The 25,349-nt window shown below is 41.4% G+C and overlaps 1 protein-coding gene across 9 annotated transcripts in view; it reads left to right on the top strand.

Annotated features, from left to right (window-relative positions):
* Positions 1-25,349, top strand: part of shank3a (SH3 and multiple ankyrin repeat domains 3a) — a 185,891-nt gene that overhangs the window by 145,661 nt on the left and 14,881 nt on the right. For 8 of the 9 annotated variants that reach the window (XR_008828931.1, XR_008828932.1, XM_056388343.1 and 5 more), the window contains 6 exons: positions 15,038-15,113; positions 17,756-17,838; positions 18,964-19,088; positions 19,437-19,572; positions 24,941-25,021; positions 25,200-25,223. Coding sequence is in view for 7 of the 9 variants with exons in the window: in XM_056388343.1 (XP_056244318.1) it covers positions 15,038-15,113; positions 17,756-17,838; positions 18,964-19,088; positions 19,437-19,572; positions 24,941-25,021; positions 25,200-25,223 (525 nt within the window). In the remaining 2 variants the exon portion in view is untranslated. The remainder of the gene's footprint in view (positions 1-15,037; positions 15,114-17,755; positions 17,839-18,963; positions 19,089-19,436; positions 19,573-24,940; positions 25,022-25,199; positions 25,224-25,349) is intronic. The other variant, XM_056388345.1, reaches the window with a different exon arrangement.

Genomic DNA, 25,349 nt, shown 5'->3' with positions numbered 1-25,349 from the left:
GAAAAATGAGGGCGAAGCAAAAAGCAAAGACTATTGATTGAATTCATTAAGACCACAATGAGTGATGCAGTGGTGAAGCAACTTGTGTCGGGGAGGTGTGCGGTATTCCATGTGTTATTATAAATCATTGCACTGTTTAACGTTAAAAACACAGAGGGAAAAACACGACTAATACAAATATATGGCTGGACCCTGTCACAGGCTATTTGCATGACTCCTTTGGATTATGGGTAGCTTTCATTCGGAACAAAGTGGCTGCTGTTATACTTGTTTTATCTACATTCCTGTGGACAGTTTTCGGCACGATCTCTTCAAAGTCCTAATACTGACAACTACACAGTGTTTATGAGCCAAATTTCCTGTTGCTGAAGCCGATTCTGAAGTACAATTTCATCAGTTCATCTATACAAGGCATTTTGTAGAGTCAGTCATACGGGCTGATTGATATAATTTCAATAGGTCGACTTTAATCTCGAAAGGCAAAATTAAAATAAAATTCTTCCTCTTCTGGCTCATTTTGACTTTATTCTCGACAATTCTACCTTTTCCTCAAAGTGCGTGATGACAAAAAAAAATCTCCCTCCTCATTTTTTTTTTTCTTATCTATGGCCTTAATACTCCTTTGTAGTGTGTGTGTGTGTGTGTGTGTGTGTGTGTGTGTGTGTGTGTGTGTGTGTGTGTGTATATTTGTTTGTAGTGGACAGTTTCCATTTGATGCATTCATTTTTATATCTGGAGAAGTACAGTAGTTATTTCCTTGGACTAAACTATTCCTCGTCCACACAGTCTGCCATTACCAGCAGCCATCGTTCCATCTGTTTATTTTTTTCAGAAGCTGAGCATGCGATGTGTCCGTGGCAGGGCAAAAATGCAATGGCAAAATGTTTGCGTTCACAAAGCGTTGGTTAAGTGAACCACAACACGGATCATTTGAAGCAAACCAAACTGAGACCACCTCCTAAAGGCAGTCAGTCAGTCAGTCAGTCAGTCAGTCAGTCCGTCATGGACATTCATGATTACAGGACTGGCCTTGCTGTTGTGGTCTAGACAAAAAGAGAAAACTGCTCCCCATACCACTGAGAAAACAGTTGTTAATTCTAAAGAATACGCCATCCTGCTAACACCCCATTCCCTCTCTGTAGCACACACAGCACACATGCTTCTGGCCTGTATGTGGGGGTTAATGGTAGATGTTTACCCGTGGTAATGGAGGGGATAATGATGTGAGTATGAACCGCTCTTCCCTTTCTAACAATGCAACCAAATTGCCAGGGGCCACTCATTTTCTGCAGTGGTACTGTTAATCTACAATCTGTTGGGATCATACAGCACCCCAGCCGAAAGACCCCCCCCCAACCTGCTACCCCTTAAAAAGAAATTGTTATGCTATAGCCAGACAGACAGACAGACAGACAAATTCTGCCAAGTGTTATATGAAACGTTACATTTTTTATTTTAGCCTCTATTATCTTAGCCATAGTTTTTTTTGTGCCCTGCAGCCTCATATGTCCTTGAGGACCTCTACTCTCTCTCTCTCACACACACACACACACACACACACACATTCACAGCATAATAATGCACATTTTCCCTGTGATGGGATATGCAATGCTTGATTTCTCCATGGTTTGATATCTTAACAAGCATGCAAACTTTTATTTCTTTCTCTTTGTGCTCGTTCACCCCGTTCCCTTGCTCTCCTCACACCGCGGCACAGTTGAATGACTCACAGCCGCATGAATCAGCCCAGTCAAATCCAGCCTGAGCTATTTTTAGCCTGCCCATTAAGAAGTTTTGGAGTGTGTCTGCACTCCCCTAGAATGCTTAAACATCAGCGTTGCTGCGGCAGCTGAGACTGACACGGGCAGAGCAAGTTGGAGGGTAGGGTGGAGGAGAGAGGTAAGGAAGGATAGAGAGATGGTGCAATGGGTTGGTGAGGGATCATACAGGAAGTCGTCTGAACAAAATTGTGACGCTATCAGCATAGTTTTTTTTGTGTTGGCTTTTTTGTAGTTTGGCTCTTACCCATTCATGTCTGAGGTGCAAGGTCAATAGTTTTGCTGCTACAATGATGGATTTCAGTCATTATCTGAGCCCATTCATTGGCAGTTGTAGACGTTTTTTGACACTATTTCACAATGAGCTGCACCATAATTCTTTTGAACATTTTTATGGACATTGTCACCTTAAAAGACGAATACCGCGGGCTATATTTTTATTGAGCAATTGCAAATGCGATTTAAGCCTACTGTATATCACCAAAATATTAGCATCAGTCAGAGATATTCTTGACATGGGCAGAGCATTGCTACATAGTATTACATTATATCACAAATACAGATGACAGTGTTGTAAAAGCTACATCCAGAGCGGCTTCCTAATTAGAAAACTATTCTGTTTAAGGCCGGGCAAAAAAAAAAAAGAAAAGCAAAACCCCATAGAGACAAGTGACACATGCAACAACATACAACATGACTGAGACATAAATACAAAGGCTTAATGAAATATTGATAGATTAACTCAATAATGAATGAGGCACCTCACTCGGGGGGGGGGGGGGGGGGGGGGTTGTGTTCGTGGCGCATCAGGACAAAGAAACGAATAAAAGACCAGGAGATGTTCTCAGAGTGGATGCAAGAAAGAGAAAAGAGTAATTATCAAATAATGCCTGTTGCCTAACAATGCCATGTTTATTGCAAATCATTATTTGATTTCTGCAGTGGTGGATGGTGTTTAAATGCAACGCTCAGCTATGAAAATGGCTAGTTAGAGCTTAAGGACATCAGCTGCTGATCAGCATGACGTCAAGTAAATTAAATTTTCTTTCCTTATGAAAGGCACCTTTTTTTGCTTTTGTCATCTCTGTTTCTTTATTTTAGTTTTTAAAGCAGTTACAATTTAAACAGGAACTGCTTAAATGCATTTTTAAAACTTTTTAACAATATTAAATGTATTTCTGGAAAACCCCTTACATCATTTGCAGATGTATAAGGCAAAATGTAGTGCATATATACATCCCATGACCTCATATAAGAGGGATTTGTTTTAATAATTATGGAGTAAGTTACAGATACATGTTAGTCTGCTAACAGAGTGTTTGCCAACTTGACAGCAACTTATTTCTCTCTTGTCCATCACCGTTTTTTCTTTCCACCATCCTTTTACCTTTCTTTCTCTCCTCTCTTGTTGTTACATCTCCCCCTTCTCCCACTTTTTTTTTTATTTTTTCAGTATGTCATTTTATCAGCCTTTCAAGGACAGGACCAATCTTCACCCTTCACACCTAGAATGTCACCAACATGATGAATATGAATGTTTTTGTGTGTTAGCAAGGCCAGTCACACTGAAGACATAGTGGTAACACCAGCTTCTTTCTTATCACACCTTTCCCCTTTCCTTGCTGCAGAGCAGGCTGAAAATCACTGTTATTTCTCTCTTTTATTCTGTATCCCCTTAGAAACTGTGCATGCTTAAGGCTTAAAGAATTGCTCAGTGGCATCTCAACAGGAGCTGTGAAATGAGAAAAAAAAGAAGAATGGATTAAGTTGCATGCTTTGGAAGGCAACACCTGTCTACCAGGTTTAACATAATTATTGGAATTACAATTTTTCAATATTATGCTTTTTTTTTTTTCCCAAGAGCATCGGTGTCATATAAAAAGGAGCCTACTCTGCTTAATTTATATACATATGTTTTCTCTAATTCAGATTTGTCTAATCCAAGATTATGAAAACCAGAAAGTTTAAGACCATATCTGTGATGTGGCAAAATGAAAAACATAGAGCTACAGCATCCAAAATAAACAGAATAGTCATTTTATTAAAATCACAAATATAGCTTTAATTCCCCTGTGTGTCTTGATTCCTCATCAAGCCCCCTCATGCTCTCACCATCACCTTGTCCATCTTTGTCTGTGATTTATCAAAGCAGGATTTCTAATATTTATGTCTTATTGTTCAGATTTATTCAGTCTGTAGTTTTACTGCTCTCAAAGGTTAAACTGGGAAAGCTCATAAAAATAACTAACAGAAAAACATTTACCTTTCAGTGACAAACTACTCTCAATTAAGTTGTCTCATGGTGCCATAAATTTGTCCGAAAGGGCCCGGACTGCAAATCACACAGATAGTGACTTCAGTCAGTAATTCTCTAGTGGCAACTTGTAAAATGCCGAACAAGTATGCAAATGCTGACACTACACAGCAGTGTATGTGCACGTGCATCCAAATGGACAGGTTTTTGTTTTTTCTTTTGTTACATGTGTATGCTTAAGAACACGCACACACTTCAGTTATTGTCTATATTTTGTGTGGAGTCAGCAGATAGATTAGCATAGCCAACTGATCCATCTTATTAGAAGAAGGAGGGAGAGACAGTATAAACTACAAGTCGAAAGACATGTCTTAGGTATTAAGGTTTAGCTGAGTCAGGGTTATAGACTGGCAGTTCAAGAGGAGGCCTGCCGTTCAAAAGATCCACATGAAGTGTCCTACAGTGACATATCTCAAGTTGTAAGTGTGTGCCTTTGTGTGAGTGTGTGGTTGTTGTGTTTGTTTGTTCACAGCAGAGTGATGGCCACTATCTGTACTTTTCATCAGAAGTCAGTCAAGTGTGTGGAGCCATCTCTCTCTCTCTCTCTCTCTCTCTCTCTCTCTCTCTCTCTCTCTCTCTCTCTCTCTCTCTCTCTCTCTCTCTCTCTCTCTGGAGGCCAGAGGCATATCAAATCATAATAGATGGCGATGCCATTTGAACAATGAATCAAAGCTGAATCAGGTTTCACAGTAGAGCAGAGACATATCACTTTTGACAGGGGCCGTATTGGATGACAGCAGGTCACATGCACGCTCGCACACTGGCACACACACAAACAAGTACATACACACATGGGCAGCTTACTACATTTGTCCCTGAAAGTCTATTTCACAGTGTCAGGGCTTCTCTCACACACAATATTCACCTGTAGTATTCGTTCTTACACAGTTGGTTGAATCATTTTGTTTATGTAAGCTCTTTGACCGCAATCACTGTGTGTGTGTGCGCGTTTGTGTGTGTCTCACATCTAAAATAAAATGTGGCAACAAACACGCGGAGCAGCTTACCTGGCAGAGCTGTAAAGCATCCCTCTGACTGGGCATGACTAATCACACACCTACCTTTACACCAGGACACCCCTGTTTTTCTCTGACTCCCTGTTTCACTCTCCTTCTCTCCCTCTCTCTCTCTCTCTCTCTCTCTCTCTCTCTCTCTCTCTCTCTCTCTCTCTCTCTCTCTCTCTCTCTCAGCATCGGTCTCCCACTCTCCTGTAGAGCTGGAAGGTGCAAATTACAAATCTCTTTTGATTTGAAACATCTTGGTCAGTTCGTAGCTACTGACTGTGTCGTTCTTTTGTGTCTAAGCTAAGCGATCGACACGTCAGTAACCGCCTCAGTAAGTGATTGCATCACGGCTGAGAAAAAGAGGAGGGATTGTATGAACGGCTAGAACCACCACAATGAGTGCCGTCGTCTTTTAATAAGCTTTGATAAACAAAAGTAACATACTGTATATCATACGGCTGGGTTGACAGTGACACCTTTTAATCACCAGTGAGGGAAGTTCCAGTAAATAAAGATTCAGTCAGTTCACTTACAGGATTCAGTGTTAAAGATACATTTGTTCCTGTGCTGAATGCTCCTCTCCCCTGCTTCCCTTCTCTTTCCTAGAATGTGTGTTTGTCTGAGTGTATCTCAGTTTGTCTTGACCTTGACTCAAAGGCGTGTCGTGATGAGCCGTCACAGTGTTTGAAGAGCTCGTACAGTAGTTGCTTCTTGTTGTCTGAATTAGACTGAATTATTCAAGGCTTCTTCCACTTTGAGCTGAGGTATTTATAGGCGTTGGTCTCTGCCTCCGACACTTACACGGTAACAACGCACGCTCTCTGAACGCTCTTCAACAAACCAACCAATTCTGAGGGAGAGGAGGAGAAAGAAAGACAGCAGATAAGCAGAGATGTGAATATACGCTGGAGACTGAAACAGAATGGAGCGGTTTTTGGTACTACTCGTCCTGGAGGTCTTACTTCACTCCCATAACGGAGTCCTCTAACAAGAATATGGTGCTGAGATATTTTGAATAGCCGACTGCACAAAATGGATGTTTCGCTTTTATTTGTGTCTAGGCTGAGATGAGAGGGAGGCCAGGCTCAGCTCTTCTCAGTGATTCAAGGTGGGAAACGGACCAGTGGCAGGGTGGAAGGTCGACCTGCTGGTCAGAGCCTTAGAAGGGGGGTTTGCAAAGATAGAGCTGAAAAAATGGACTGTTGTCCAGTCATGGTGTCAGATCTTCCAGTGCTGTGTAGCAGGATAGACGGGGTGGTAACAGTCGTGAAGGCAGAGCAACCAAACTCCACATGTCATGACCTGTACTGGGGTAAGTCTCTCTCTGCCCACAGCTCTCTGCACTGTTCTTACGTCAGGACACTGACTAGACGGGTCACTAGTAGTCATACTGCATGTAAAGTGGTATCTTGTAAGACAAACTAAAATTACCGCCTCTTGTAAATGTGAGAAACTTGCAATGTGACTCAGCACAAGGGGGAATGTAGTAAAGACAGAAGAGTGGTGTCTGCAAGCGTACAAACGTTTTCCTTTTTTAGAAGAGGGGGGTGTGCAATACCACAATCTGAAGTGACTGTGACTGATAGCTTGATTCAGTGCAAAAAACACAATACATAAGAATTGGAGAGAGTATTTGACTGCTTGTCAAATAAATATTTTTACAACAAAGAACTCATTAAAGGTGTTCTCAATCATTTGTCCATTTCTTTGTTCATGGTATCATTTGCCTCGTCTTTATCTCAGCCCCACCCCGCTCCACAAATGAAAAGCCTTTTTGTTTTATTCTTGAACATTTTTCTGTTTGTCATTGAAGGTTCTTACAGACGCGTCCCTTTTCAATATAGATATGTTGTGATTATCAAATAAATCCCATTACTCAAGCGACCTTCTACTGCACTTAATGAAATAAGAGTGGGCAGATATTAACTCATAGGGAAAACGTTCAATACTTGATAGCTTTGATGAACTCTTTTCCTTTAGTGCTGGCATTATTAGATCTCATCTCTGAGGCTATTTTATTAAAAGCCTGTCTTACCGTTAGTACTTGTATTGTCATTGTGTTAGTCTGTACTTTGATCAAAGCGCCTTGTTACACTGTGACTGCTTATACTAAATGGATGGTGTTTATAGTTTATAATCTCTGCCCACACTCCCCTTCTTGGCTTCTGCAGTGTTAGACAGTTAGTGTTGGTGTGTAAAAGGCTGACCAGAGAAATTTTGAATCAGCTGACGATATAAGACTGTATCAGGAAAATGACAAAATTGGCATCATGTGCTGAAACACATGAAACAACTTTCTCTACGTTTACATTTACCTGACATGCAACCTCTTGGTGGATTGTGTAAATAATGTTATCTGGGCACCAGGGACTGCAGTTCGCTTTATGTGTTGGATTTAATGATGACAGAGCTCTTTCCCTAATCTTAGTCATGCCCCTGATTTTTTCCTTTTAAGTTGTAGTCTTAAGATTTGAGTCCTTGTTGATTCCACTACACCCATGGTTACTGTGGCAACAGCAAACAGAAGAGCAAATGATGTATCTCTCACAGTCAACCTGGATACCTTGGTGAGGAGTTGGGCATGTGCAGCCTGTTGTCTGCAGCTTTTCATTTAACAGCTCCCTGCAATATTTGAAACTTGATTTGCTTTAAGTGCTGGACATGCGCTTGTACAATGGTGTTGTCAAACCAATCAGAGTCTTTATAGCTTTTCTAAATGGCCACACTCAATGGCAGGGTGAAAAGCCAGCTGCTATAGAGAGGGGTGAGACGTGGTGATCGATTAAATATGGGCATAATTGTGCACATTTTCAGTCTCTCATGGAAGGCATTCATAGTGCTTGCACTTGGTTGTCCACATGAAGTAGGTGTGTTACAAATAGAAAAGAAAGAGCTAGAGAGAAGTCCAAACCCTCTCTCTTCTCTCATGTCTACACAGCTTCACGATGTGAAGTGGGATTAAATGTCCAATTGTCCGTTTTCAGAAAGTTACAGAAATTGCCCCCACATCTCCACCATTCTGACACTGCTGTGGGAAGGGTTAGGGTTAACAGGGCTGTTAACAATGTAACTACTATATAGAGAGGTGATACTGATAAATGCATTAAATAGTTATTGCAGAAAAATGAAAACCAAAAATCTGTGAGAATATTAAGGATTATGACTTTAGCCAAACCTGAGATGGCAGATAAGAAAATGATCAATGTGAATGAATCATGTCTGGAACTGTCACATGGGTTCTTTTAGAAGACACTAATCAGGATACAGACCTATCAACTCTTACAGCTATTTTCTCTGTCAGTCTGTAGTCATCAACTACCCTCCTCCCTCTGGTTTACTCCATTTCAATGTTCTATCTAATCTGTCCTCCCTGTCTTCCCACTCTAACATTTTGTTTTTTCCCTCTCATCTTTCTCTTTTTGTTCTGACACTCCCCACTTCCCACTTAATTAAGTTACCCTACATTTGCTTTATTGTGTCTGTGTATGCAGACAAATGGCTTGATGAAAAGATTTGTTGGTGCGTCACACCCATATCAAAGGTATGTGCTCATACAGTTCAAGTTTTGTCACCTTTGATGTTGAATATTATCCTGTAGCTCCAAACCATGTGCATGGTTTATTTGAATTCCCTCTGTGTACAGAACGGATAAAGATTAAATTAATACAGAACCTGCTTATAGTTTTTCTTTTGTACTGATTTTCTTTTCCTTCAGTGTCCTCTCTGTCACACTGTCCTATTGTGAGCATGACTAATTTTATCCAGGAGTGAAAAACTAAATCACCTTTCTTTTTTTAAAGTCTTATTCAAGAACAGTTTGGTAGAGGAGTAGAAAACCAGGGATAGACAAAGGAAGATGAAGAGGAAAAAGAAAATGAAGACACTCCTCTGTGCTGTGTGGAAGTGGGTTAGCCCTGTATCCACCTGCACGGTCCAACGACTCCCTGTTGGATCTGTGGAACGACAGGCACATTGTGTGACAGCACAAAAGAGAAAGAAAGAGAGGATGACTGTCTTTATTTATTTTATTTTTTTTCCACAAGCATCTCCTCACAAGCTGTGAAGCTCTCGGGAAGTTGTTGCACCAGAGAGTCCAGCATTGTTCTGAGTAATTGAAATAATGTTTTAGTATTCAAGGTGTAGGGAGCCCCCAGAGTTTACTACGCCCCCCTGCTTAGTCCTCTATCCACCTGGTTTAGGAGGTTAACGTGCACAACATGAATGAGGAGGCAAGAGGGAGAGAAGGAGAAAAGGAAAGGAAGAATGAGAGGGGTGTGGAAGGAAAGAATTAAAAAGTCAATGAGGCTCACTTGATAAGTGTGTGAGCGTGTGTGTGTATGTTTGTCTGCAGCTCTTATCAGTGGAAGAACAGCACAGGTTAATTCTCATTCATCAGGGTTCAGAGATGGTGTGTGCGTGTCCGTGTCGGTTGGTGTTTCCATGCATCCGTGTGTGTGTGATGAGGCGTTCGCGTCCTTCAGACAAGGACAGCGAAAGTGTTATAATCTGTCCAGTATGGACAAGCGCTGTGGGCTGATACACAGACATTTACAGCAGAACTCTCAGACGCATTACATATGTAACAGAGTGGCAGAAAGAGCTGCAATGTTACAGCATGACATACAGATAAGTAACTGATGTGCTAAAAATGTTTTCATCACAACTATAAACACACTGCGTTCACAGCTATTACCGGCGGGAAAAAAAAAAACTGTTTATTCTCACATTTTTATGGATGAGCTCTTCACGACCACCAGGAAAGACACTGTAACTAAAGCTCTCAAGAGAAATGAATTGTAGCTTCAGTTGTTGTCAGTTAAAAGAACTTGCTTAATTTCTCCTGTAAGTTCATATATAGTAACTCCAATGATGCAGGGTAGGGTTATCTCTCAGACTGTATGGCCTTATGTTTGAGACCTTTGGTTTTGTCTGTCATAAGTAAGCAAACCCCAAACTGAAAGGCAACAATGCATCTGTTTTATTCTTCTTTGGTCCCGACCAAGGGGAACCAGCAACCCGCAGGTGTACAGCCTCAGCATACAGTGCACTTGTCTGCTGTAAACAGTTTTGACCAGCAGGTGCCCTTAGTGCTTTCCTGAAGCCTCGACTACTCAACACAAGTGACAGAAAAACCTCAATGCTTCAGTAAACGCGCCCCTTCTTTTCTCCCTCAGTTCTGCAGGCAGTTGAGTAGTGGGAAGCCTCATTGGCTAAACAGGGGAAGAAACTGTTTAGCCACTCCTCATGGTAACAACCCATTTGCTTTTATTCTTTTCATATAACCTGCTTTTGCTGTCAGCAGAAATATGAAATGCATTACCTCCATTGAACCGGAGAATTCCTCCCAGGAAAGATCAACTAAGTGCCAGGTGTTTGAACAGAAAACGTGAAAGCTTTAATGAGCTTCAGTGTAGTGAGTGAGTGCTGCTCACATCAGTCCATTCACATTCTGTCTTTCACACCTCTCGTACCTGTAATATCTCTCTGTCCTACTGGAACAAAAAAAAAAACTTTGATCAGATTTTACCAATCTATTTACTACACAATGTTTTTCTAAGTAATCCTATTACCACCATGTGTATTTCTGTTGCAGTATCTTCTGTCTAATGAAAATGCATTTCTCTCCAGATCTCTCTTATTAAACCACAATTGGAGGCCACCTCCAATGTGGACTCGCAAACAATTGTTATATATGTGTTTTTTTCCAGTATTTTTTCACTAATTATTCATTTTTACTTTTGGATTGACAGACAACAGGAACTTAATGTTTCATCAGTATCATCTCCAAAAATTTACAGTATGTCTGAAGCCAACCAAATGCCATTTTTGACATGGTACCTAAATTATAGTAATCCTTTAATATGCTTTATTTTAACATGTAAAATAAAATATTTACTGAGTAACATCCAGTGAGTTTATGACTGTCTTTGTTCCCTAGAATCTCAGTATGTGTATCTGTCCTTCTGTCAGCCCAGATGTTGTAGCTCTGGTGCATATTGTAAAATGCATGTCTTTGTTTTATTCCCATCTGGTGCTAAACCCCCATACTGGAAAACAAGCCAAAAAAAAGAAAGAACAATAAATCCTCCTATCCTAATTAAGGATTTAGACAAACTTAGTGGATACCCAAAGTCATGTCTCTCATTCTGTGAGTGAGTGAGTGAGAGTGGTAGATGCAAGAGGAGTTGAGGTTATCTGTGCTATCAGGGCCCTGCCTTTAGATGCTCCTGGGCTGTACAAAACAGATGACAGTTGTGATGAATGAGCTGCATTTCACACTCATACACTGCATCTGGTATCACATCTTGCGCGCACTCACACACACACACACACACATACACTGTCTCTCTCTCTCACACACACACACACACATAATGTACATACACAAAGGGATATACCTCTGAGACACACAAAACACATTCACACTCACCATCTCCCAAAATGATCCAGTATTTGGCTGATTCTCTTTTTCTTTTGTCATTTTTTGAAGTGAGGACTTTTTTGATGATGTGTGAGGATGAAAGAGCCTGTGTGTGTGTGTGTGTGTGTGTGTGTGTGTGTGTGTGTGTGTGTGTGTGTGCGTGCGTGCGTGCGTGCGTGCGTGCGTGCGTGCGTGCGTGCGTGCGTGCGTGCGTGCGTGCGTGCGTGCGTGCGTGCGTGCGTGCGTGCGTGCGTGCGGGAAAGCTGAGTGAGGGCTGTAGAAGACAGACTCTAAATGTGCAGGAGAAGACAGGTGCTGACTCATCTGCTACTTTCTCCCCAGATATCACCTCTTCTTTCATTACTACTTCCCTCTGACAACTAGTGCTAACAAAATGTCACGTCCCTCCTCCCTCGACTGGCGTAGAGTAACCTTCTGACCCAGACAAAATACCAACCAGCCCTCCTCTCACCTCTCCTTTCCCCCTTACCTCCTCTGATAACCAACAACTCATTCTTAATTACACATCTCATCCTTTGATACTCAAACACTCTCAATCCCCCGTTTTCATTTGTTCATGTTTTTGTGAGGAGTGTAATTCATTTCCCTGTATCCATGATGTTCCCTCAACCTGCCCTTTCCACTTTGTTTGAGTTTGTGATCGTCAGAGCAAATTAAAAAACAATTCACTGGACTTCCTCTTGGCTAAATAAACCTTATCTGATTGGAGGGAAAGGACTGCGACACCACTTATCTCCCGCTTACAATGTTGCCATAACATCATTAGCTCAGCAGTTTGCCAACACACCTATAAACCCAGTCCTGGTTGCCAAAAGGAAGATACCCTTTGTACAGTGGTTCCCAGATACATCCTAAGCCACTTCAAAGGGGCATTCATCTCCACAGGGATAAATGCAAAGGATTTCTCACCTGAACGAAAAAAAAAAAAAAAGTCAGGACTAAATATTTTTTATACTATTCCAGTAGATTTTGTAATTTGTTCTGACATACATAAATACAGCCAGCATTCTGCACACTTTTGTCCAGCTTCAAAGAACATGCATGTTGCATTCAGTAGCAGTTTATTAATTTAGGTGAGGAGACCAGGAAATGATAGCAGGAGCAAAAGAGTGAGAAATTTCGGAATAGAAAACACGGGAAACCTCCTTTCTTAAATACGGAAAGCTTTTTCAAGCTGAGTTTTATTTCCTGTATTGTTGAACATAATTGTGATTCTAGAAAGATAACAAAATACACGACATAACAACAATGTAGTTCCAGATATGGCAGTTACATCACTATGAGTTATTTGTTAACAGTGAAATATGTTTTGGGGTGGTTTTTCTATTCAACTAAGCCACAAGTCAAACACATATCATCACAGCCAGTGACCAGGAGGTGACTCACTGACTGGTTGACTGATATTCTTGCTCTTGGAAGACAAATGCCTTGTAATCAAACACACAGACCATCATGGCCTGTGTATCAGGTTTTGTAATGTAGGACACTTTGATTAAAACAGCCTCCTGCCTGTGAGTGGGTTATGTGTAATGAGAGGAGAGGAAAGCTACGCATTTGCAGTCTTGCTGAAACAAATGAATGTGTAAGAATCCAGGAGATTGTGATTCACACAGCAGTGCTCCTGGAGAATGAAGAAAACAGCACAGGCAAACAAGATTATAATAAAGCGAGAGAAGAAGGAAATGAGAAGGCAGGTGAGAGAGGAAGAGCGGAGGCTGAAGGGTCAAAGTTGAGCATGAAATTGGGAGTTTGGAGCGGATTGCTAAATCTGTTTTTCTTTTCTTCTGTTGTGTCACCAAGTGACAGTGGATGCAGTTATCAGAGCTTCAAGTTGTTTGCCGCTGACAGTCTGTCACTCACACACACAGTCAGACGGACAGGCTAAAGTGGATCTGAGGGTGCCAGCCACTTCAAGTCTGCTCAGTTACTTTGATGTCCTTCGCTTTTCACTCTTTCTCTTTCACATACACAGGATATCTGAAACAGTCTGATGTATTGTCTTTACTAGACTTTTTTACTTTACAGTAAAAAGTGACAGGAAACAGAAAAACATGGCAACGTGTGACCAGGGTTACGAGCAAGACTCGTGGCTACATGCAGTGTGTCTCACATCACCAACAGGATACCCTTCACTCACCCAATTAAGTTTATGTGTGTGAATACATATGTATGTATGTTTGTACATGTACATATAGATATATATGTATGTGTGTTTGTGTCTTTATTAGCATCAGGTTATCATCATTACTATCAATATGATTGTTATTTTTACTTACTCCCCTTCATTGTTATTATTAGAAGTAGTAAAACTAGTAGTTTTATTAATATTGATGGGTATATTATATTATATTATGTTATATTACTTTTGGTCTTTGTCGTTCTGTGTACCTTCTGTTGACACCCACCCACTTCATTATGTCACATGCTGTCTCACATATGTCTTGATATGTTGCACTAAGAAAATACTTTATCTAAAGAGTTCGTGTGTCAAAGGGTCTTGGGGTGTGTAGTCAGCAGATTGCTGTTAAGTGGAGGTGCAATGTGCATTATTGGGATGGGGAGAGGGCATCGATCTCAATCAGCACTCCCATAGGATAAATCCACCCACATGCTGACAGGAACTGTACACAAACACACGCAAACACTATATTAAATGAGCTCAACATGGTTCACATTGTAGTGCATTTCCTGTTTTAAATGAAACCTTAAATGTAATTATTTAACTGTTTCAAAATCCAAAACTTACTATTTAACAATTATAGGCTACCCAGGTAAGTTGTGATAAATTAAGCTTGTTAAGGATAATTACTTCTCTGTGTTAACTGGATTGGATTTCTGTTGATATGGGTGGAAACAGCAGATTTATGTGGATTTGTTAAAGGTTACTAGCAAAACTGACACTAATTCAAATAAACTGTGTCCTTCTGAAATCATATTTAAGCATCAGATTCCTGGGAAGTTTCAGCTCATTTCTAAATTCTTCAAATGCTGCAAGAACACCACACGGTGTGGCTGACCTTGCTTTCAAGACACAGCACTGCACTAGCCTTGGATGTGTGGGTGATTGCAAGAGTGCATCAGATATGAAATCATAAGAATAATTTTGTCAAAGTCTGGTGGTATTACTATTCACGTTTCTGTGAGTGTTCTATGTAAATCAACACCAAAAAAACAGTAGTGTTTTAATTATTTTGTTTTATCATGCCTTCTTTTAATTTCTTGAATTTCTCAACATACCAATACCAAAATCAAGTATCTTTATACATGCACAAAAATTACCAGATGAGCTATTGACTTTTAAAATCAAATACACAAATACATAAATATTTCACTGTGTTTTAGTGTGAAACATTTATTCTTTTTTTTCTTTTTTTCTTAAGCCTTTCAAGATGTTTTCAGTCTTTGATGGCAGCGTACATTATTATGGGGAAATAATAATGTAGAACAAATAGGTAATGGATTGTCTGATTGGATTAAAGGCATTTAATCTGTTTTGCAGAGACTCGGGAGGACCGCACTAAGAGACTGTTCAGACACTACACTGTGGGATCCTACGACAACTTCACCTCATACAGGTACAGCCTCTGTCTCTGAGCTATCATGCTACTGCAGTGTGCAGGCCATGTGTATTAGTGCATACTGTACTGCACAGACAATATTGGTCACATCACACAGAAACTGTGTTCTTACCTTAACAGGGGGTAATGAACAATTTGAGTGCTTTGGAGCTGCTGCCATCTAAAGGCATCATGAAGCCAGTGCACCCAGTTCTAATTGTAAAATACATACGAAACTTTGTTGCATAACTGCTTATCAGTATGTTTTTGGCTGTATATGTCGGTATCTGTGCACACGCAGACATAATACACTGTATGCTCTGCATGCATGTGTGTGGGAACATGCAGTTTTGTGCTTTATATGTCAATAAGTTGCTGCCAGGATATTTTTATTCAATTCAGCCCCTGTCTCAAGCTGACATGTATTGTGTAGAGGGTGTGAGTGCTCCCTCTCCTCTAAATCAGATTTGTTATCTGAGGGCGGAATAGCAAGCTATGTGAGGTTTTGTTATGATGCAAATTCTCACCGTAATGCCATAGTATGTCAGACAAAGACACGCAGAGCTAGCCTGAGCGAGCATTGTTTCCATCTACTTTCTCAGCCTTTTATGAAATGTCAGGTTCTTGCTTTCTAGGTTTGAGTTGGATTAAATGTCACTTGTGTTACCAGAGCTGCAGTTTTTTTGAATTAGCGTTACTACAGGCACAAGCCTGTGATAGTCACAGCTGGTACAAACACGCTGCTTTCCAGAGGTGCCACAGTAAAAACACTGAAATAAATCAAAGCAGGTTACAGCTATGAGGGTTTAAGGGGGCAGATGAAACATAAGAATGTCTGAATAAGATACCAGTTGCATATGGCAGCATGAGGCCCAGATAGGACAGAAACTTAGTGAGTTATGTTTTACAGTTTTTTGGATATGGAAGACTGAACTGCAGTCTGAAGGATATTACAATCACAAATGTCAAAGGACAGATTTATTTTCAGGAAATGCGAGTCTTACATCACAGTTTTTACCTTATTGAGTTATGTAGGCGGATAGAGATTGTGAACAAGGACAGTGAGCATGTTGCATTAATGTGGCATTTTGGGACACAGAGCAGAAATGAAATCATAGTGGATAAAAGTATTTGAACTGAAACAAAGCATCATAGTGATGCTTAACCAACACAGTTTTCTGTGCATAATAACTGGTGCAAAAGTGGATAGATAGCTTTTCATGAAAACAAACCTTTGACCTCCCTCCTGCAGAAAGGTTTGTTACGGGTCTCCTGGCTCCAGCAGCAGGAGCTTTGTGTTCCCTTGGTAAGTCTGAGAGAGTGGAGTGTAACTAAGCTAATGGAGACTGCAGCCGCCCACTGAGTTGCAACCTGAACACTAGCTCTCTACATCTGCCTTAACTGTGATGAAGGATGACAGATAATGCTGAAAATCACAAATACCACAAATATCATATCTGTTGTGATGGTGTTCAGGCTGTAAACTGGCTGCAGTCCCCTCAGTCAAAGTGTGTTGTGAAGAGATTTGAAGATACAAGTAACGCCTCAATTTTTCTGTGATCTGTGTACACCAATTTTAAGTTAAAGAAAATGGGTTGTAGTCACTTAAGGTAAGACATACTCAGATCACCTTATAATATTTTATTACACATTTATAATTAGATTTTACTTGACTACGCTGCAGTCGCCTTTTTTCACAAGGCTTGTAGTTTACCCCCTCCCTCCATCTACCTCTTTGTGCATCATAATTATAGATTCAAATATTACAACTCATATTTACCATTTATCCAAATGTTCCCAGTCAGTTTGTTGAAGAGCAGATGGTCTGGATATTTTTTGCACACACAACCAGCCATCATGCTAAATACTGCTTTACTAACTCTGCTTTGGTTTTGGCTCACAGGCTTTGGAATACAGACGCATAGCTTGAGAAAATGCATACCAGTGTGTGCAGACCTGCACAAGTTCACACCATCCTAACAGCCTTCACCTTTCAACACTCAGGAAAATCAGGCAGTGATGAACTGCTCACTTACTTTTGCCTCCTATTCCCTCTATCATTAGTCAGGGGATAATATTGCATCTGAACCATCTCTGTCAGTTTCTTTAGCAGAAGCCCTCAACACCCTCCTCAGCTGCAGTCTCATCTGAAGGATCAACCAGAAGATTGATTCACTCTTAGGCTTTATCCTGAAGATACTTCAATCACGAGGACTCTCTCTTTTGCCTGCTAGCTCTTTCTCACCCTCTCACTCTTATTCTCTCTACCTCTGTGTGTGTGTGTGTGTGTGTGTGTGTGTGTGTGTGTGTGTGTGTGTGTGTGTGTGTGTGTGTGTGTGTGTGTGTGTGTGTGTGTGTGTGTGTGTGCCTGTGTGTGTGTGTGTGAGCGCCTGTGTGTGTATTGGTCTCAAAATACTAGTACAACCTCTGGAAATCCTGAGCTGTGGCTTTTAACTTGATTGATTAATGGGATAGGAAATACGGGTGTGTGTGTAAGTGTGTGTGTGTGCGCGCCTCAATCTCCTCCCACTTCTCAACCCCCACCGACCGACCCTCTTTACTCTCCTGCCCTTCCTCTCGCCCCTCTCGCCTTATGTGTGTGTGTTTGTGATGATGGTGTTGGATTCATACCTGCTCTCCCTCTGTTCTCTTCTTCACAGTGACTATATCATAGAGGAGAAGAATGCTGTTTTACAGAAGAAAGAAAATGAGGGGTTTGGCTTTGTCCTGCGGGGAGCCAAAGGTGAGATAAACACACACATACACACACACACACACACTTTTGCCAAAATATTCACATTCACTCCCTACCTGTTTTCAACATGTGTGAGAGTTTTGATGTATGAAGTAGTTTGTTGATCTGAGTCACTGAGTATGGCTCAGTCTCGATTGTCACTGTGTGAGTCAATAACATGACCAGCTTTGGTCAACACTCAGTGTGTATACTGAGAAGCACTCAGGCGTACGTGTGTGTGAGTGTGTGAGTGTGAGCGCATGAAGCCCCTTTGGTGGCGTCATCCTTGGCTGAGCTGTCAGCTAGCTGTCCCATCTGTTCCCCACACATGGCGTTGAGGTTTAGTAGAGACACACTCCTCTTTCCCCTCCTCTTTTATTTTATCATTCCTATGCCTGGCCTTGTTTTTCTTCCTCCCTGCCGTTCTTCCCCTCCTTCATATCCTTCCTGTCCATTATCCTCTCAAAATATTTTACACAATCACTTTCGTACCCTCCGCATTTTAACAGAAATCGGCTCTCTACTCATCTCCATCACCAGAAATTCATTTTACTCATGCACGTGCCAGCTCCCTGCTCAGGCTGGTTGCCATGGCAACCCCTCTTAGGCACCTTGCCGGGAGTCTGTTACTGCTCCATCACTCACTACCATGGATCTTGGCTCACCCTGCTCTCTTTTACTCACTCTGTCTTTTACTCCCCAGTACCCTTAAACACATACATTCACATGCACACGCACACACACACGCACACACACACACATACCCATACACATACAAACACACACACACACACACACACACACACACACACACATACACACACTCACTGCAGTTCTTTTAGTGGTCCTCTGAGAACTCTCATGTGTCAGTGATTTCGTTGGATTCGCTCCAAGATTAAATGGAGTTTGTAGTGGCACATACACTTGTGTGCTTGTGCACTGTATGTGTGCATGTGTCTGTTTTGCATGAAGTTGTGGACATGCAAGCATGTGTTTGTAGCACCTACATGCATCAGTGATATTGTTTGGGTGCAGCAGGTAACAGCAATAGGGGGAAACAAAAACCAGTCAAAGAAATCTATAGATTTTACTTAACTGTTTTGAGCGGGTTTTTCTCTGTGTGTTTCCTCTCAGCTGAGACGCCCATTGAAGAGTTCACCCCGACCCCAGCCTTCCCTGCCCTGCAGTACCTGGAGTCTGTGGATGTGGAGGGAGTGGCCTGGAGGGCTGGTCTGAGGACAGGAGATTTCCTTATAGAGGTAAGTAAGGACAGCTCTTAATTTTCTTCTTCAACTTAATGAGTGACATGTTTTTCTCCCTGTGCCTGCAAAGAGGCTTTGTCAAAATTTATGAATATTTTCAATTAATATATATAGCTTACATTTAAAAAAAAAAAATAGCTTCTATAATTTTGATTAGTTAGATACTGCTTGATAAGGAATAGAGAGATTTTTCAGAAAATATTTTAAGTGTGAAGTTCGATCATGGGAAGTATCCCCCTCTGACTGACCAGACTTTGGTAAGTGTGGTGCTTTAATGCCAGCATCCCTGTTGAAAACAAGGTTACACTTGTGTTAGCATGTCTCATTCTGTATGTTTTCACTCAGGTGAACGGAGTGAATGTAGTGAAGGTGGGCCATAAGCAGGTGGTGTCCTTGATCCGGCAAGGGGGCAACAGGCTGCTGATGAAGGTGGTGTCTGTCACACGCAAACCTGAGTCTGAGGAAGTTGTTCGTAAGAAAGGTAAAGACCACAGGGATGGAATAAGCGCCTCTGTGTCCTCCCTTTAAAAAAAAGTACATGCTAAATTCACATTTCCACATGTTAACTATTACATTTAAGATGTAATAGATTTCGTATTTATATTTTTTTGTCTGTCAAATGTCTAGAAAACCTTATTAGGAAATGTGAAAAGTGAAATCACAAGTGAAATTCTGCTTCATGTGATATTCATGTGTGCTTTTTTTAATGACCGGCTCAACCATTACTGAGCTCATGCATTAATATGAACAATAATTTAAATAGAGCATGTTCCACTAATTATATAGTAATGGCTTAATTAAAGTTTGTTGAGGACTTATGGGGTTTTTAGAATGGCATGTTATTTCTTACTGCATGTTTCAGTTATTTGATCAGTTATATTTATGAATTTTCTAACCCTAATGCAATGAAGATATGTAAGTTGGTTTTATGTACAGAGGATTTAGGAAAATGTGTTTCCGTTGTCAAGGTGATTTCTACCACGTTTCCCTGCTGTAAATTCATGTGGTTTCCATGTCAACGAGTACTCACCATTACTCAGCTCCCACACAGTCCTGTCACTATGACCTCAGTACTGTGTACACTGCAAGTGTGTGTGTGCGTGCGTGTGTGTAAGTGTGTGTTTGTAAGTTTAAGTGGTAGAGTGGTGTGCGCACCAAGTTTGCTTTTATTGAGATTTACATTTATATTTACTCATTTGGCAGACGCTTTTATCAAAAGAGACTTATAAGTGGGAGGGACAAAACTAGAGCTTCAGTGCAGTTCGAGACCTTGGTGTTTGTACTAAGTACTACATCTATTCAGTTAGTGCAAGAAGATCAGGCAAGGAAGTTCACCAAATGTGCATAGTAAGTGCTAGTTAAGCATGTTAGGGTACAGGTATTAGGAGAATAGGTGCTCTCGGAAGAGATGAGTCTTCAAGAGATTTTTTGAAGATAGAAAGGAACGGCCCTGCTCTGATAGAATTTGGTAGCCTGTCCCACCATCGGGGGAACCACAGCTGAGAACAGTCTTGACTACAATTGCCTTGTGTGCGGGGATAACAATGTCCGACGACATTCCTTAGAGGAAAGCAGTGGCCGAGAAGAAGCATAAGGCTGTATGATTCAAGTAGATGAGCGCAGGGGTCATCTGGTGTGAACAACAGGTATATTTGGGTGTCATCTGCATAGCGGTGATACAAAGCTATGTGAGTGGAGAATTGGACCCAGTGCTGATCTTTGGGTCACTCCTGTGGGGAGGAAATAGGATAAGGATGTTTTAACTTGCCATGACACACTAAAGCAATGCCCAGTGAGATATGATTCAAATCAAGACAGCACTTTGCCATGTGAGAGAGTACAGACAGTGGGATGTGGTGGTTCATTGTATCAAGGGCTGCTGATAAGTCCAGAACAGAGGACTGAGCTGCAGCTCAAGCATGTCAGTCCTTCTCACTCTCCCCTAACTTTCCTGTTTATCTCTACTTTCAGTATAAAATAAAGGAGAAATGCCAAAAAAAAAATATTTTTTTTTCTATTAGGGACAGGAAGTCTGCAAAGCGGAGAGTGGATGTTCATAAGACATACGATAATTAGTGAACAACTATATTCAGGAATAAAAGACAACAGTGTGTCTCGCTAATCCACCAAATTGTCCTGGTGGATGGTAAATGACAACCACGGAAACTTTTACCGAAGCAGTCACCAGAGATACACAGACAGTGATAAATAAATTTGACCTAGTTTCAGATGGACAGTACTGTATCAACTCAGTCCTGCTACTTACAGTCTTATAGTCTCTCTTAATCTCTTTCCCCATCTTTCTCTCTTCTTCACCTGTCTATCTGTCTCATATCTGTTGCCTTTGTATCTTTCCTTACGCTTGTCTCCTTTAAATAAACATTGTCTCCTGCTTTATCATTTCTCAGTATGCCTACAAGTCTTCCTCACCAGATTGAGTTTGTCTAGTTGTCATAATTTAATTAAGATAAAGTATAATATTTTTGGAAATAACACCGGTTCAGGCAAACAGTTCCACTCTCAGTTACTGGTTCTGCCTAAGAAATAGTTCGCCACTTAAGGCCTTCTTAAAGGGAGAATTGTCATTGATTTTTGTAGGGGTTAAATAAACGCCATGAAACATAAATTAGCAATCTAGAAAAACTGACAGGTAGATTTTGTTACCTTTTTCTGACCAGTTGTTGGCTGTAGCCTTATATTTAACAGAAAGATATGAAGGTGGTATTGACCTTCTCAACAAACTCTTAGCAAGAGAACACCTGTTCAACTGCTTATTCATGCAGTTATCAAATCAGCCAATCATGTGGCAGCAGTGCAAAGTATAAAATCCTGCAGATACAGGTCAATATTTATGTGATCTCAGTGACTTTGATCATAGCATGATTGTTGGTGCCAGACGGGCTCAATTGTGTTTTTCTGAAACTGCTGATCTGTTTCACACACAACAGTCTCTAGAGTTTACTCAGAATGGTGAGAAAAACAAGTGAGTGGCACTTCTGTGGACTGAAATGCACTGATACTGAGAGAGGTCAGAATACAATATCCAAACTGGTTGGACACGTTGAACCTTGAGATGGGTGGGCTACAACAGTAGAGAACACATCAGGTTCCAATCCTGTCAGCCAAGAATAGAAATCTGAGGCTGCAGTCGGCACTGACTCACCAAAACTGGACAATCGAAGACTGGAAAAACGTAGCTTGGTCTGGTGAATCTGGATTCCTGCTGTTGCATGCAGATGGTAGGGCCAGAATTTGCCATCAACAGCATGAATCCATAGAACGAACCTGCCTTGTGTCACAACAACAACAACAACAACAACAACAGTCTAGGCTGGTGGTGTTCGTGGTGGTGTAATGGTGTAATGGTGTGGGAAATGTCTTGGCACACTTGGGTCTCTAAATACCATTCAATCTTGATTTGACTGCCACAGACTGTCTGAGTATTGTTGCTAACTGTGCGCCACTGTTTATGGCCACAATTTACCATCTTCTAATGGCTACTTTCAGCATGATGCATGTAAGCCCATGTCATAAAGCAAAATTCTTAAACTGGTGCCATGAACGTGACAATGAGTTCAATGAATTTCATAGGGCTCCTCAGTCACCAGATCAGAATTTAAAATGGTAGAAAGTGGTAGAATGGGAGATTGGCAGCAGAAATGTGTAGCTGACAAATCTACAGAATCTGCAGAAATTACGCAATACAATCAGGTCAACGTGGATCAGAATCTCAAAGAAACTTTTCTAACATCCTGTGGAATCCATGCCACAAAGAACTGAGAGTGTTTTGAGAGCAAGGCAAGGACCTATCCAGTACTGGTATGGTGTTCCTAAGAAAGTGCTCAGTGAGTGTTGACCCAAAATGTTGATGTATTCCTTTAACCTAATTTTTTATGTGCTTTCCGCATATGAAGGCATTTGTGCATTGTAACACCATCATGGTATATGTTTTGGAACTATATGAAAATATGTATGTATAATTGCATTTATTTAGAGTGCCTGTACCTTTTAATTGGTGGGTCGTGTCCAATCTATTCCGAAATAATTGCCATGTTGCCTCCATTAAAGCTTGCCTATTTCTGTCTTAGTCTTAGCAGTCTTACCTGCTGAGATCACAGATTCGGTAGGAGGTGAAGGAGTGAGGTGGATTGAAAAGACAATAGTTGATAAGACTCCTGTCTTGTGAATCGAAGAAAAGATGAGCAGACAGATTCAAGTGCTGATACACAAACAATGCAAGCAGCTGTGCACAAGATGGAGTGTTTCTAGTGTTGCTGAGTTGAGGGAGAACGGGATCCATCACTCTGTTTCAAACTTCTCTTAAATGTCATCTTTTTTTCAACATCCTAAGCTGTGTTGAACACCCTCTCCCCCGGCTCTGCTCCTCCACTGGGACATACTCTGCATATTGTGCCGCACCTTTGCACAAATGCACAGACGCATACTCACATATAAACACTCACACACTCACACACTTGCAAGCAAACACACATTCTCTGCACCATGCGAGGCCTCACTACTGCCACCGTTGCCATGGTGACTACACTGCATGTTTGAATTAAGCATTACATTACAGCAAAAGCATCTCTCTCTCCCTCTGACTCTGTTCCTCTCTCTTTCTCCATCCTCCTCAATCTCCTCTGCGCCCTGCTACTGTACCAGAATGTGCAGACTGGTGAGGAAATGAAGATGTTTGATATGGACTGTACCGAGGACGGCGTATGTACACTAGATCTGCAGCTGCTGACAACAGCAGGATAGTTGGGCTTTAGTAAGGCACCGGGGCATCCGTGGGATTCAGAGATCTATCGCGCTACATTGGTGCATTGAGTGTTAGCTGGTCGATGTAAGATAGAGTGAGCTGATCCAGTTGTACTGTGGGGTATTGTTAGGAAACTTGGGTTTGTTAAAGCATGTAGAGACTGCTACTGTATGTGATTTTGTGATTACTGTATGACTGCATGGCATTACGCTGTTACTGCTGACTAATACATGACTGATTTGGTTAATTACAGTGTCTGTTGTGACCTAATTTAAACCTGTAACTCTGTAGTTTGCATTTGGACCTGACATTTGGTAATTGTGTTTTATGGCTTTGAAAGAGACGAAAACAGCCCAGCCGTGTGTGTATACTAGGATTGGGAGGCTCCCATGAGCTTTGTTGTATAAAGTCTGCAGCGCATCATTTTCCTTAGCTGTTGAATTAACTGTCATCTCTTCATCTGTCAGCCCACATGTCATTATGCCCTCCCTCAGGGAGCTCTCTCTGGGTATCCGCATGTGGTCCAGCATGTGGGAGGATATGCATGTGTGTGTAAGCCGGTGTGTCAATGTGTTTCTGTCTGATGCACACCTGCTAAATTCCAGACAGGCAGCATATTAAAAGTAAGATGGACGACTTTTTCCCTCTCCTTGCCTCACACATTTTATTCATTCTGCCTACTGTGGTGGACAAATTCTGTTGTTCTGTGTGCTATGGGAGGATTCAGAAAGCTAGGAATGTTACCGAAAGGACTGAGCTGTACATTTACTGCCACTGGGCTCCTCGACAGAGAGGAATTCTTGCAGCACAAAGACTGAGAAACTGAAAGTCTTGGAGACAGACTGACAAATTTAAAGGCGTTGGACCAACAGAGAACAAAACATGAAGAAGTTGAGCTCCAACCGTAGCCTGAACAAGGTCCTGGCTAAGTGCGAAGCGTCCAGTTCATCTGAATTTGACCAGATCAAAGCAGTGAAGACAGGATGGGCTGGTCGTCTGGGGGATGCCAGGAGGGCACTGAGCCGCAAAACCAAAGGATTTTCATCTCCCTCAACTTCATCCTCAACACCATGCCTTTTCTCCACAGCTCCCCCACCACCCAAGAGAGCTCCAAGCACCACGCTGACACTGCGCTCAAAGTCCATGACCGCTGAGCTTGAAGAACTGGGTGAGTGCCAGAGAGCTGGCATGCAAACTCCAAACTCTCCTCCTCCTATTCTGTCATATTTCTGCTTTCCCTTTGTCATTAAAACTTGGTGTGTCTCCTAACTTTTAGAATAGTCACTTCTGTTGGCTTGTTCTTGTCATTTTCCCTCCTCTGCTGACGCTATCTTTTTCCCACCAAGCTTCTGCTCGGAGGAGAAGAGGAGGTGAGTCTGAGGCAAGAAACTGACACTTCTCTGAACGTCATAAAGATGATTTGTCACTGCTTTGTCAGTTTAAGCAGTGTTGATTAGAACAGAATAGCAGAACACTTGAAACACGTGGATTCTCTT

This window comes from Seriola aureovittata, chromosome 10 (assembly GCF_021018895.1).
Source record: "Seriola aureovittata isolate HTS-2021-v1 ecotype China chromosome 10, ASM2101889v1, whole genome shotgun sequence".
NCBI classification, from domain to species: domain Eukaryota; kingdom Metazoa; phylum Chordata; class Actinopteri; order Carangiformes; family Carangidae; genus Seriola; species Seriola aureovittata.
The sequence above is the reverse complement of the archived record's forward strand: the minus strand, read 5'-3'. Positions and strand labels throughout refer to the sequence as shown.